Here is a 13604-nt window from a genome sequence, read left to right as displayed (position 1 = left end):
AGGCCCTGACATGCCCATACACACTCTCTGTCTGCTTCTTTCTCTTTCTCTCAAATAAATAAAACATTTTTAAAAAAAAAAAACAGTTTTAAATTATGATTTTACTTCTAGTCATATTTGCACTTGATTTCTTAATTATCATTTTATACTTCTAAACACATTTTTCCAATAGTTTTTGACCCTGCACTGTTTGTTGTCATTGGTTTTGTTTTTCTCACCAGCCATGCAGGTCTCCTTATACTAAGAAAATACAGCAGTAAATGATGAGCCTTTCTTCAGCCTCAGGTTTCCAGAAGTATGCCCCACTATGAGGTTAGATTATTCCGTTAGAGGCATTATTAGGCAAAATCTCTCTCAAAACAGCTCATTTTTCAAAGAACCACAGTCTTCCCTAAGGATTGCTTACAGCAGCGTATATAATTCAAACTATTTCCCCAAAGCAGAGCTGTTTATTCTACTACCAGCAGGGGGCGCACCATTCACCAACTTTCACTTTACACGGGCAGGAATCCCGTATAATATAATATAATATAATATAATATAATATAATATAATATAATATAATATAATATAATATAATAATATTATATTATATATAATATATAAATATAATATAATAATATTATATATAATATAATATATAAATATATAATTATATTATAATATAGTATAATACATATTATACTACATTATATTATAGATAATATAGATAAATCCAGCATATGTATATGTATATGTATATGTATATGTATATGTATATGTATATGTATATGTATATGTATATGTATATATGTGTGTGTGTGTCACAGCACTTCTGTTCTTTCACTTTTAGAAATTCTAGAGTACATTTGTATTGAGAAAGCTCTTCTTCCATCTCCTCTTCTTTGCAACTGAAGGTGTCTAGGAGTTGTTCATGCATATTAGAATTCAGAACAGACACCCATGTTTCAACTTTAACTGAGCTTTTTATACTGCCCCTGCTCCTCCTCCCCTCTTTTTCTTCCTCCATAACTTCTCTTTCTCTCTTTTTCTCATCTTTCTCCATTACATTCATTTTGCCTTTGAAGAAGCTCATAAAAAGGTACCTTTGCTATTAGTACTCGATTTGAAGACATTTATGAGCACGGGTTTTCAGGTTTTGTAGAGGACGGTTTGCCTCTTTTGAGAGCTGCACAAGTGTCCTGAACTCATGTGTGCTCACCCTGCGGCTTGCCTACTCTGCCGTCCCCTAGTCTTTATCTTTCTGTTTTCACTGTTTGCTGTGAACTAAATACTGGAACAGCTAGACATCTGCATGCAAAATGACTGAAACTATAGAACCTTAAAATCCACAGAAGGGCTGGAGAGATTGGCTCATTGGTTAAGGTACTTGCCAGCAAAGCTTAAGGACCCAGGTTTGACTCCCCCGTACCCACGTAAAACCAGCTGCACAAGATGGCACACAGGTCTTGAGTTTAATTGCAATGGCTACAGGCTCTGGTGTACCTAGTCTCTCTGTCTATCTTCCCCTGCTCTCAAATTAATAAATAAAATATTTTAAAATAAATAAATATAATTCATAGAACATAGCATAGAAGAAAATTTGGGTAGCTGTAGCTATGGAAATGTAGGTACAACACCAAAGATCCATGGCATGAAAGAAAGAATTCATAAAATGTACTTTACTAAAAATTAAGAATTCCAAAGAAATAAAATGTCAAGAGACTAAAAAGACAGATTATGGGAAAATATTTTCCAAACTGTATCTAACAAAGAGCTATTATCCAAAATGTGCAAAAAAGACTTTGCACTCAACAGTAAGACTACACACAGCACAGTGTTCAAGCTAGAACAAGGCCTACGCAGCTTGCTTAACAAAGCAAAGAGCAAGTAAGCGTATGAAAACGTGTTCAACATCACCTGCTATCAGGAAACTAAGTTAAAGCAAAAGGAGACACCATGCACACCACAATGGCCAACACCCCGACTGCACGGAGTGTGGAGCGTTGGTAAGGGTGTAGAGCAACGGGAACTCTATGAAAGTACGTTTGCCATAGTACCCACCAATCGTGTTCTCCAGTATTTACCCAGAGGAACTGAAAGCTTACTTCCACACAAAATTCTGTGTCAGAGTTTGACTCACAGTTGTCAAGACTTGGAAGCAACCAAGATACCCTTTAGTAGGTGAATGGATAACTGGATCGTGGTACATCCAGTTTGTGGGATATGTATGAATGTTCAACACTAAAAAGGGTGGGGCATCAAGCTATAAAAAGACACAGAAGAGCCGGGTGTGGTGGTGCACGTCTTTAATCCCAGCATTTGGGAGGCAGAGGTAGGATGGCCGAAAGTTTGAGGCAAGGCCACCCTGAGACTACATAGTGAGTTCCAGGTCAGCCTTGGCTAGAGTGAAACCCTACCTCAAAAAAAAAAAAAAAACAGAAAAAAGAGAGAGAGAGACACAGAAGAAACTTAAGTGGATATTGCTAAGAAAAGAAAGACCACTCTATAAAAACCTGCATACTGTGGGAGTCTAGCTAATCATCCTGGAGGTTGTCCAATGATTAAGGCAGTAAATGAATTAATGCTAGGGGATGGGAGGAGTCAGGGAATAGAGAACAAAAGTTTTTTATTTTTTCAGGGGCAGGGAAGCTATTCTTTATGATATTATAGTGGTGGAAAATACATGTCATTATACATTTGTCAAAGTCCCCAGAATCTCCAGCACAAGCATGAACCCTCATGTCAACTGTGCACATTGGGTGCAGTGCTGTGTCACTGTGGGCTGCTTGACCGTAACAGCTGCTTTACATGTGGACGTCAGTAATGGAGGAGGGCTTCCAGGCAGATGGGATACTTGAGAGCTTAGCTGTCCTTTCAGTTCATCTTTTCTGTAAGCTAAATGTGTTTTACAATAAAGTTTATTAACAAAAGAGAAGAACAAAGAAGGAAGAGGAGGATAGAGGGAGAAGAGGGTGGAGGAGAACGAGAAAGAAGAGGCAACAACACAAGGAGCCCTGTAGACCACAGTGACTGTTTTCACATAGGAACTCAGGAGTCTTTTTCTGGGCATCTGTTTCCTTAATGCCCAAGCTTTGGAGATTGTAAAGAACCATGTGAAGTTCGGTCTGTGTAGTAGTATATTCTAATCCAAAATACTCAGGTAAGTTTTTTTTAACTTTTTTTTTTAATGAGAGAATTGGTGCTCTAGAGCCTCAGCCACTGTACTAGAACTCCAGACATATGTGCCACCTTGTGTGCACATGTGACCTTGCACGCTCGTGTCGCCTTGCACAATGGCTTACGTGAGACCTGGGGAGTCGAACATGGGTCCTTAGGCTTCTCAGGCAAGTACCTTAACTTCTAAGCCATCTCTTCAGCCCATTCAGGTAAGTTGTAATAAGTTGACTTAGTTGTTCCTCTTGCTTCAGTGGCTTTTTGATTGTTTGTTTGTTTTTCAAGGTAGGGTCTAGCTCTGGCCCAGACTGACCTGGTATTCACTATGCAATCTCAAGCTGGCCTCGAACTCACTGCAGTCCTCCTACCTCTGCCTCCCGAGTGCTGGGATTAAAGGTGTGCACCATCACACCCCGTCTTAGAGTGGCTTTTATTGGTTATATAGGAACTGAAAATTAAGAGAGCTAAAAGTAATAACTAAAAAGTGGCCATTGTATGTATGGGTGATGGAATTACATCATCTGTTGTGTCTAGGAGAGGTCTTCCTGTTTCAAATTAAGAGATTATTCACTTCCTTTTCATACTTGGAGGTTACTGTGTATTCACAGAAACATTTGCACTAATATCAGATTCATATTTCTGGCCTCAGTTAACTTGACGCTGCAAATAATTTTTTAAATTTATTTTTGGTTATTTTTTCATTTATTTGAGAGCAACAGTGAGAGAGAGAGAGAGAGAGAATGGGTGCGCCAGGGCCTCCAGCCACTGCAACAAACTCCAGATGCATACGCCCCCTTGTGCATCTGGCTAACGTGGGTCCTGGGGAAATCGAGCCTCGAACTGTGGTCCTGAGGCTTCACAGGCAAGCATTTAAACACTAAGCCATCTCTCCAGCCCCAAATAATATATTTTTGAAATAGTTAAATTTTGATATGTTTCCCCAGACAAAAGGATTCTGAAATACTCTGAAAATTTGCATAGACAGAAACATTGTATGAGAAACAACATTAGGAAGTAGCTAAATGAATATTACATCCAACTTATAGTCATATGACCACGTCTGTATTCTCAGTGGGAAAAAAAAAATGATCCATAGGATGGGTTGTGCTACGGCACTATCTCCAGGAAGGCTGAGAGAGATGGGGCTGTATTTGGTTGTAATCATATTTATTTTTGTGTTCTATGACATTTAAGGAGATGATGATATTTTTGTTTTATTTTTAAAGAGGGAATGTATTTTAAATACTGATTTCAGTATTTTTTAAAATTTGTAAATCTGATGACATTTTCCAATTTTATACATGATTAGACTTTTTCTTTTTGTAGTAATTTATTTATTTATTTGACAGAGAGACAGAGAGAGAGAGAGAGAGAGAGCATGGTTGTGCCAGATGCATATACCACTTAGTGTATCTGGCTTTATGTGGGCACTGGGGAATCAAACCTGGGCTGTCGGGACTTGCAAGCAAGTCCTTTAGCTGCTAAGCCATCTCTCCAGCCCTCATTTTGATGCTGATAAGGATACTGATGGTGTCAGATTATTTACTGAACCTTCTACATATGAGGCAAAGGTCAAAGCATATTATATATTGTGGCTCATTTTCTTCCCCACATACAAATGGAACAGATATATCAACATGCTCAGTTAGGGTAAGGAAGGGTAATGCTAAATGCCTAGGGCCTTGCATCTGCAGTAAAACCTTCGGGCTGGAGAGGTGGCTCAGCAACTAAAGGCATTTGTTTGCAAGGCCAGATGGCCCAGGTTTGATTCCCCAGTACCCATGTGAAGCCAGATGCACTAACTGGCATGTGTGTCTGGAATACATTTGCAGTGGCAGGAGGATGTGGAACAGGCTAACACACACACACACACATATTCTCTCAAATAAATAGTATATTTTTAAAAATATTAAAAATAAAACTCATAAAATATTAATGAGTTAGGGAGTGGCCCATACCTTTAATCCCAGCACTCAAGAAGGTGAGGTAGGAGAACTGCTGTGATTTTAAAGGCAGCCTGAGCTATAGAGTAAGTTACAGGTTAGCCTGGGCTAAGATGAGACCTGCCTCAAAAAAGGCAAAATATTAATGAGTGCTTTAGTAATGTATTTTAAGTCCTACATTTGATCAACATATGACTGTGTCTGTCCTTTTCAGGTATGCAGTTCTGTGTGGCCAGGTCTCTGAGTTTGAGGGCTTACAAAATAAAATCAACTATGGACATTGCTTCAAGGTATTTTCTGATATTCAAAGTGTTTATATCTGTATGTTTCACTGACAGACATGAGATTATTCAACAATTAAGCTCTAGGAATTTTCTTATTTTATCACCTAGACAATAAGAAATGAAATAGCACTCTAAATAGCACTGTGCAAAAGAAGTCAAACTGTTTGGATGGTTGAATATTGTTCTTATCCCAGTCCCTGCAATAACTCACATCTAGATGAGTGTCTTTTGTTTTGTTTTTCAAAAGCTATTTCCTTTACTTTACTTTAGAAGTTTATGAAATGCAGGTTCATGTCACCCCACTCCTGGTACCCAGTTCTGTAGCAGACAGCTTCAGATTCACTGAGATGAACTTCCAGACCAGGCACAGTTATGGAGGAAGGGATATACACAGATCCAGAGGAAGTTCCATAAATGGCAGAAGAAGCTGGCCTGCCTTCACAGGACCTAGCAGAGAGAGAGAAGCACAAGCCAAAAAGCCAAAAGCCACACAGCACACTTTAGGAGCTCCAGCTAGGCACACTTTGCATATCTTTAGATTGAAATCTGAAACCCACCACCACACCAAAGATCCACCCAGGTGGCTGTAAATGCAAACTACAGAGTAATAAAACACTGAATATATTGGGGGCCATCTATTCAAACTACCACAATAACTGTATTCTCACCAAAAACAACAACTCTTGCCAAGTTGGCCTTCAATTTATATACTATCAGCAAATGCATAAGAGTATACACTTCCTTTTGCTCTCACTAATACTGAACTTCTAGTGGGAAAACTCATTGTTGTCATTTGAGTTTTACTGATTCGTATTGAGATTTGGATACATTTTTATATTATTTTTGGGCATTTGTTATTTTCTTTTTCAATTTTTAACATTTTATTTATTTATTTGCAAAGAGAGAGAGAGAAAGCATGGGCATGCCACTGCACCTGAACTCCACACACATGCACCACTGGTGCATCTGGGTACAGGGGAATTGAACCCAGACTGTCAGGCCTTGTAAGGAAGCCCCTTTAGCCCGTGATCCATCTCCCCACGGCTTCATTTGCTATTTTCTCTTTACAGCCTTTACTCATTTTTCCATTGGGATATTATAGATTTATTTGTGTAAATTTTGTTTTTATGTCTTCAATACTAGGGATTGAACTTAGGGTCCCATGTAAATATTCTCCCAGTGAAATGTATTTCCAGCTGTTTTATATTAATTTTTATTTTATATTAATTTTAATACATTTTTCTCTTTTATCTCCTCACCCCAGCTCCTGTTACCCTAGAGACCCTGCTCAGTGGGGTTAGGGTTATAAATATAGAAATGACTTTTTGTGTTGGTGTTTCTTTCAGGATCATCTAGATATAGCCATCCAACTTTTACCGGAAGAACCCTTTTTGTATTACCTCAAAGGAAGATACTGTTATACTGTAAGTTGAAGCTTTTATTTATTTATGATTCTTATTTGAATACAATATGGGTCTTTGATGTGTTTTTAGGAAGCTATTCATTCTTTCATTTATTGACCTGTTGCCTGCTATAGGGAATATTGTAAAAATAGTATTTTTTCCACACCTAATTGTGGTGGTTTGATTCAGGTGTCCCCCACAAACTTAGGTGTTCTGAATACTAGGTTCCCAGCTGATGGGGATTTGGGAATTAACATCTCCCAGAGGCGGTGTTTTGTTGGGGGCGGGCTTATGGATGTTACAGCCAGAACCCCCTTGCCAGTGTTTGGCACACTTTCTTGTTGCTGTTGTCCACCTGACGTTGGCCAAGAGGTGATGCCCATCCTCTGCTCATGCTGTCGTTTTCCCTGCCATCATGGAGCTTCCCCCTCGAGCCTATAAGCCAAACTAAACCTTTTCCTACAATGTGCTCTTGGTCAGGTGATTTCTGCCAGCAATGTGAATCTGAGTCTGACTGCATCAGTAATGTATATGTTATAAAGTATACAGTAATGCCTCCATTCTCTGAAATACTGCACTGGTAGTACTATCTTCCGTTAACTCATATCTTTCACTTGCAATGTGTTTTCTCTTGATGTCAAGTTGTCCAAAGGCTCCTGAGAAAAGCATCCTCAGGCACCTCTATGTTGTATTCTTCTCAGCAGCCAGCTCAGTGCTCTGCACGTAAGATAAGCATCTCCTCACGAGTGTGTTGATGAGATGACTCACTACAAATAAAGAAAACAGTACTGAAGATGGAGAATACGGGGCTGGAGAGACGGCTCAGCAGTTAAACAGTTACAGAACGTGACAGTCTGAGTTCAGTTCCCCAGTATCCATGTAAAGCCAGATGTACAAAGTGGCACAAGCATCTGGAATTCATTTGCAGTGGCTAGAGGCCCTAGTGTGGCCATATACTCTGTCTCTCTCTCTTTTAAATAAATGAAATAAATATTTTTAAAAGAAAAGAGAAAGTAATAGCGATGATGGCTCTTATAAGCATCTCATATAGTACACACATATGCAGCATGTTCTTTCAACAGTCTTACAAGCCACATAGTTAATAAGCAGTAGAATGGGATTCAAACACAGATTTTCAGGAATTAAAAGCAAAGAAGGGGTTGAGGACATAGTTCAGATGTTAAGAATGCTTGCCACAAGTATGAGGACCTGAGGGGACCTTAAGTCACCCGAGTTCCATTCCCCAGGACCCAATAAGTAGCTGGACATGGCCACATATGACAGTAACAGCGGTCCTGTGGGGAGCATCGACTGGAGAACTGTGAGGTCTTGACAAAACTGCAGCTGTGGGTTCAGAGACTCTATCTCGAGTGAATACATGTGTGAGAAATAAAGGGTACCTGACATTCTCTGACCTTGCTTGCCTGCAAGTGCATCTGCATATACATGTGCGTATACTACACACACACACACACACACACACTATACATGAAAAAAGGAAAAATATATTATTACTATAAGAGTGACAATTGATATTTATTGGCATTTTATTAATGTTATATCTGTATGTGTTTATAATCTGGTTCTGTACTTAGAAATATACAGATATATGTACACATGGTACTGGAGGTAGATTATTCACTCATAAGGTAAACAGCTTTCTAGAGTGGTATTCCTTTGTATCTGTAGGTCTCAAAACTCAGCTGGATTGAGAAGAAAATGGCCGCTACTCTATTTGGAAAAATACCATCTGCAACTGTTCATGAAGCTTTGTACCATTTCCTTAAGGTATATCTTTTCTGTTATTTTAGCATCAGATTAGCTACCATCTGTAGCAGTCCCTGCTATCCTTTGCCCAAGAAGTATTTCTCCTTTCCATGTATGGAGCTCCAGCTTGAATCCGTCTTGATAATGTTACATTTGTTATATTTTAAGCCTCTCAGGATTCAGGTTATGCTCCCAATACAAACCTTTTCAATCAGGAGTTGTGTTCTTAGACCTAAGAATCACATACTACTCTTTTTAGAGTACATCAGCAGCCTAATGAAGGTTTGAGTACAGTCTTGATGACCAAATCCAAGCAGCGAGACTTGCTTTGTTTTCAGTCCTATCAGTCTGGTGCACCCATTCTCATTCTCTCGCTCTCTGTCTCTTTCTCTGTCTGTTGCTGTCAAATAAATAAATAAAAATAAAAAAATTTTAAAAAAAGAATCAAAGAACTAGCTAATAAAGCTTCACACAGGGACAACCAAGATGTGAAGTCTGAGACCATTATACCCTATTTCTTTGCCATGGAAAATGATTTTCCTCATGTAAATTCTATTAGAAAATGGGTCATGGTATAATTAAAATAAATAATTTACACAAAAGGTGCCAAGTTAATTAGAAAAAATTCTATTTGAACTTGAAACTTGTTTCCTTATAATATCAAAGTTATACTTAAAGATTGGGGTTTCAGGGCTGGAGATATAGCATAGTGGTTAAGGCACTTGCCTACAAAGCCAAAGGACTCAGATTTGATTCCCCAGGACCCACGTAAGTCAGATGAACAAGATGGCACATACGTTTGGAATTTGTTTGCCACTGCCGATTCTCTCTTTCTCTCTACACCTGCCTCTTTCTCTCAAGTAAATAAAATAAATTAAATTAAAATAAAATAAAATAAAATAAAAAGATTGGGCTTTCAGAATACTCTACAAAAGTTCTTAACATGCTAATATGTCTGAAGTAATACACAGATAAAATAAAATGTGGTCAGTGACACAATAATGTAGAGGTAGAGAATACAGATTCTAGGATGAGACTGCCTGGTTCACTTTCAGCTCTGCCACACTGGTTAACACTGAACAAGTTAGTTAACTCCTCTCGTAACCTAACTGGTCACATGGACGTACTACTTCATAGTGATGCTGTGAGCATTAAATGCATTAATGCAAGTAAATGTTTTAGAGTGTGCCTAACACCGAGTGAGTGCTGAAGGAAGGAAGGGAAGGGGAAAGAGAAGGGAAAAGGAGAAGGGGAAGGAAAGGGAAAGAATAAAACCTCAAAACTGTAAATTTTATAAACACCTTGGCAAACCATGTTGGGGTCTCTACCAGTTGAACATTACATTATTGTGTCTGAAAATGTATTGTGATTTTTACCAAAAAGAAGTGAGAAAACAAGAATACTTCTCCCTGAATTTTCAACAGCAGATGAGGTCACGGAGGACCTGGTGTCCAGAGAGTTTAGGCTGCAGATAAATAAACAAATCCAAGAAGTAAAGGGGAGGGCACAAAAAGAGCCCAGGCCTAGAGTCCACCCTAGTTTTCCTAGTTTCCAAGAGCTGTAGCTCTTGGGCCACACAGAAGGCCATGTTGTGGGAGCTCATACCCCTAGTCCATCCTACCATGGACATCACAGGACCAGGAAGGTGACTCCAGAGTCATCCGGCTGGGTGTTGTAGCATCAAGAACAATGGTTAGAGAGTCAGACAGGCGAAGCTGGGGCCTGAGCCTTTTCTTCTGTTTGTATAACCTGAGCATATTTCTTTATTTCTCCATCTTCATCTGTGAAGCCATGCGTAGTAACACCTGTTATACAAGTGTTATACAGCTTTTGAAAGGAGTCTATAAAATAATCTATGCAATTGTCTTGGTCCAGTGCCTAGCATAGTGAACATTTTAACTAAATACAAATCTTCCCTAGTTATTTTTCTCCTGTAATGGAAACTGATTCTCCACAGCCTCACAATATCTAGGGAGATTATATTACCGCTGGTCTCTACTAGCTGTTTCACCAGCTGCAGAGCTTTCTTCTGTGCCCTAAAATGGTAGAAAGCTCCTTCTAGAGGTTGAGATATTAGAGCACAGCTTCTTTATTCAACAGTGTTTATTAAGCACCAACCAAATGCCAAGCACACTTTTAAATTTAGAGAATACAGAAATGACTACCGTGGCTCCCGCCTTCAAGGAACCAGAGTAGCTAAGATCACGTAACACATCTCCAACATTCTTTTGCTGGTATTATGAGAATGTTCTAAAAGCCCCTCTAGAAACGCCCCCTTCAGAAAAACATCATGCTGAATACTGCTGTCCTTCGTATAGTGACACCTACTTCTATCTGTGACTCATCTACTATTACTTCCACCAATATCTTTTCTTAGGAGTATTGGAGCCTGGAGGTGATGGGCTTCAGATATTTTGGCTCCTAGGAAATCTGTTCATAAGCAATCAAATCGTAATCTGTGGAAGATACTTGCCAAGAAGTGTGGGTCATGCCCTACTCCTCTCACCTCCTAAGCCCCCTGCGGGGTGTGTGGGGCCTGCCCTGGGGAGAGTGTGCTGTCGGCTGTTTTGTTATCCAAAGACAAAAAGGAAAAAGGAACAGAAGGAGAAGTCAGAGAACTGATTATATAAAAGAATCACCTTGTTTTGGAAACTTGTTGACCATAGTAATCAATTTAACTTTAATGGCTAAGTGTAAAAGTTATGCTTGTAACCAAAAGATACTTAAGCTGGTAAAATTGTACCAATGTGAAACAAACAACCTCAATTCTTGAGGAACTTTTTTAATAGTATCAGATTTATTGAGCTATTTCCCCTTCTGTTATGACCAGTGTTCTTGTTACAATATTTCTCTGACACCCTCTTGTCTGCCTTCTCTTAAATCAGGCTGAAGAACTAAAACCTGGTTATTCTATATCCAACTACATGTACTTGGCCAAGGTAATAAAGACCATTTGAAGATGCCTTTGATGCTATAACATTGAGTGCAACTTTGATATTTTAATATGTTTTCATTTATAGTGTCACATAGATCTTGAGAAAACTCAGGATGCTTGGAAATTCTGTAACTCAGCATTACTACTTCCTGTTATTACCAAAGAGGTGAGTTGAATAGTAACTGAGCACCATAACTCAGCATTAGTACTCCCTGTTATTCCCAGAGGGGTGTGTTGAACAGTAACTAAGCACCGTAACTCAGCATTAGTACTCCCTGTTATTCCCAGAGGGGCGAGTTGAACAGTAACTGAGCACCGTAACTCAGCATTAGTACTCCCTGTTATTCCCAGAGGGGCGAGTTGAACAGTAACTGAGCACTGCCACCCGAAGTTAAATGAGAAACTGTCTCAGTTGACTTGCAGTTGTCTTTTTTTAACTTAATTAAATTAGTTATGTATATTTATTCTTCCAGTTTTATTGATGCATAACTGACAGATAAAAGTTATATCTAAGATGATGTATGACTTGATGCTTTGATATATGTAAATACCACGAAATGGCCACAACCAAGCTAATAGACATGTTTATCACTAGTGGTACACTGTTACTGCTAAAATTATCCTTACATCACCAAGGTATATTCTCTTGGAAGATTTCAAGCACATGAGGCTATATTACTAACTGTAGTCCCCACTTGGTACTTTGGATCTCCAGAACTGAGCTCAGCTGGAGTTTCACGCCATTTAACCATTTTGAGGGACCCATATTCAGCTCCCCAGGTCCCATGTAAGCCAGAGATGCTCAGGGTGTCACGAGTGTGCAAGGTCGCACATGCGCACAAGACGGTGCATGCTTCTGGAGTTCCATTGCAGTGGCTGGAGGCCATCTCGTACCAATTCTCTTTCTCTCTCATGTGCTTGCTGATCCTCTCTCATAAAAGTAAATAAATAAATAAAATTTTTTTTTTTTAAAGTAAAAAGTTCCTCCTCTTCTGTGTTGGAGGACTGCAGCTCCCACTGCTTGTTATCATCTAGACAGGTCTGCTGCCCTCCAGGAGCCTATCTGCTGAGAGCGCCGACAGCTCTGTCTAGATGTCTGTGGTGTGAGCTAGAGGGCAGGAGTGCTAAGTCTGTGCAAATAATCCATTATGGAGATTTGTAAAAGGGGGAAATCATTTTCTCCCAGCAGATACCAGGAGATAGCAGAGAGAGGTTTTGCGGATCTGTGTAGTGTGGAAGTGAGGCAGAGGGCGTCAGTCAGGTGGACAGGCACAAGCCGAGGCAGCAGAGCTGACGGCCTGGGATGGAAGGGTACACAGAGAAGTCAGGGCACTCTGGAGCTGCAGAGGCATGCATCTCCAGTGAAGGCCAGCCAGGCTCCCTGGGTCCCTTCCATAGTGACAGGATCAAGGTCGCGGGCTGCTCGTGTGTTTTCTGGGTCCCTGAAATTCCACAGGGGTCCTGGCGCTGTGCCTCAGATCCTCAGGGGATTTCATCAGCTGATAAAGGATGCAGAACAAGCTACATACAGGACTGCACGCCTATAATTCCAGCACCTGAGAGGCAAAGGCAGAATTGCTGTATGTTTGAGGCCAGTCTAATCATAGATCCTCCTAGCTTGCCTCCACAGAGTTTCATCTCCCACTAGACCATGCTTGGCTCCCGAAGCAGCAGATTAAACATAAGCCTCAATTGTCACTATCCCTACTTAAAACCCTTTGCCGTTAGGGTAAATTTCAAACATTTTACTGTGTCCTAAAGGCTCTGATTCGGCTCCTAGAAGTCTCTCAAGTTTCACAGACCCTCCCCTTTCCTTTCTCTTCTCTATTCTCTGCCCTTCACCCAGAGCACATATCATTTCCTCTTCTTGAAAACATCTCAGACCCAACCAGCATCTCTGTCTCCATCTCCAGTTTTTTTGATTATTGAGGTGGGGTCTTGTTCTAGTCCAGGCTGACCTGGAATCCAGCATGTAGTGTCAAGGTGCCCTCAAGCTCACAGCAGTCCTCCCAAGTACTGGGATCAAAGGCATATGCCACCACACCTGGCTGTAAATGCCACTTCTTGAGTGAAATCCCCCTTGACCCTCCCTAGCAAGAAATCCCCTCACACTCAT

At 40.0% G+C, this 13604-nt stretch overlaps 1 protein-coding gene across 7 annotated transcripts in view; it reads left to right on the top strand.

Annotated features, from left to right (window-relative positions):
* Positions 1-13604, top strand: part of Rmdn2 (regulator of microtubule dynamics 2) — a 48554-nt gene that overhangs the window by 28377 nt on the left and 6573 nt on the right. For all 7 annotated transcript variants that reach the window (XM_045137386.1, XM_045137385.1, XM_045137387.1 and 4 more), the window contains 5 exons: positions 5314-5389; positions 6730-6807; positions 8476-8574; positions 11439-11492; positions 11574-11654. In XM_045137386.1, the coding sequence (XP_044993321.1) occupies positions 5314-5389; positions 6730-6807; positions 8476-8574; positions 11439-11492; positions 11574-11654 (388 nt within the window). The remainder of the gene's footprint in view (positions 1-5313; positions 5390-6729; positions 6808-8475; positions 8575-11438; positions 11493-11573; positions 11655-13604) is intronic.

This window comes from Jaculus jaculus, chromosome 18 (assembly GCF_020740685.1).
Source record: "Jaculus jaculus isolate mJacJac1 chromosome 18, mJacJac1.mat.Y.cur, whole genome shotgun sequence".
In the NCBI taxonomy this organism is placed as follows: Eukaryota; Metazoa; Chordata; class Mammalia; order Rodentia; family Dipodidae; genus Jaculus; species Jaculus jaculus.
This window is presented reverse-complemented; position numbering and strand designations above follow the sequence as displayed.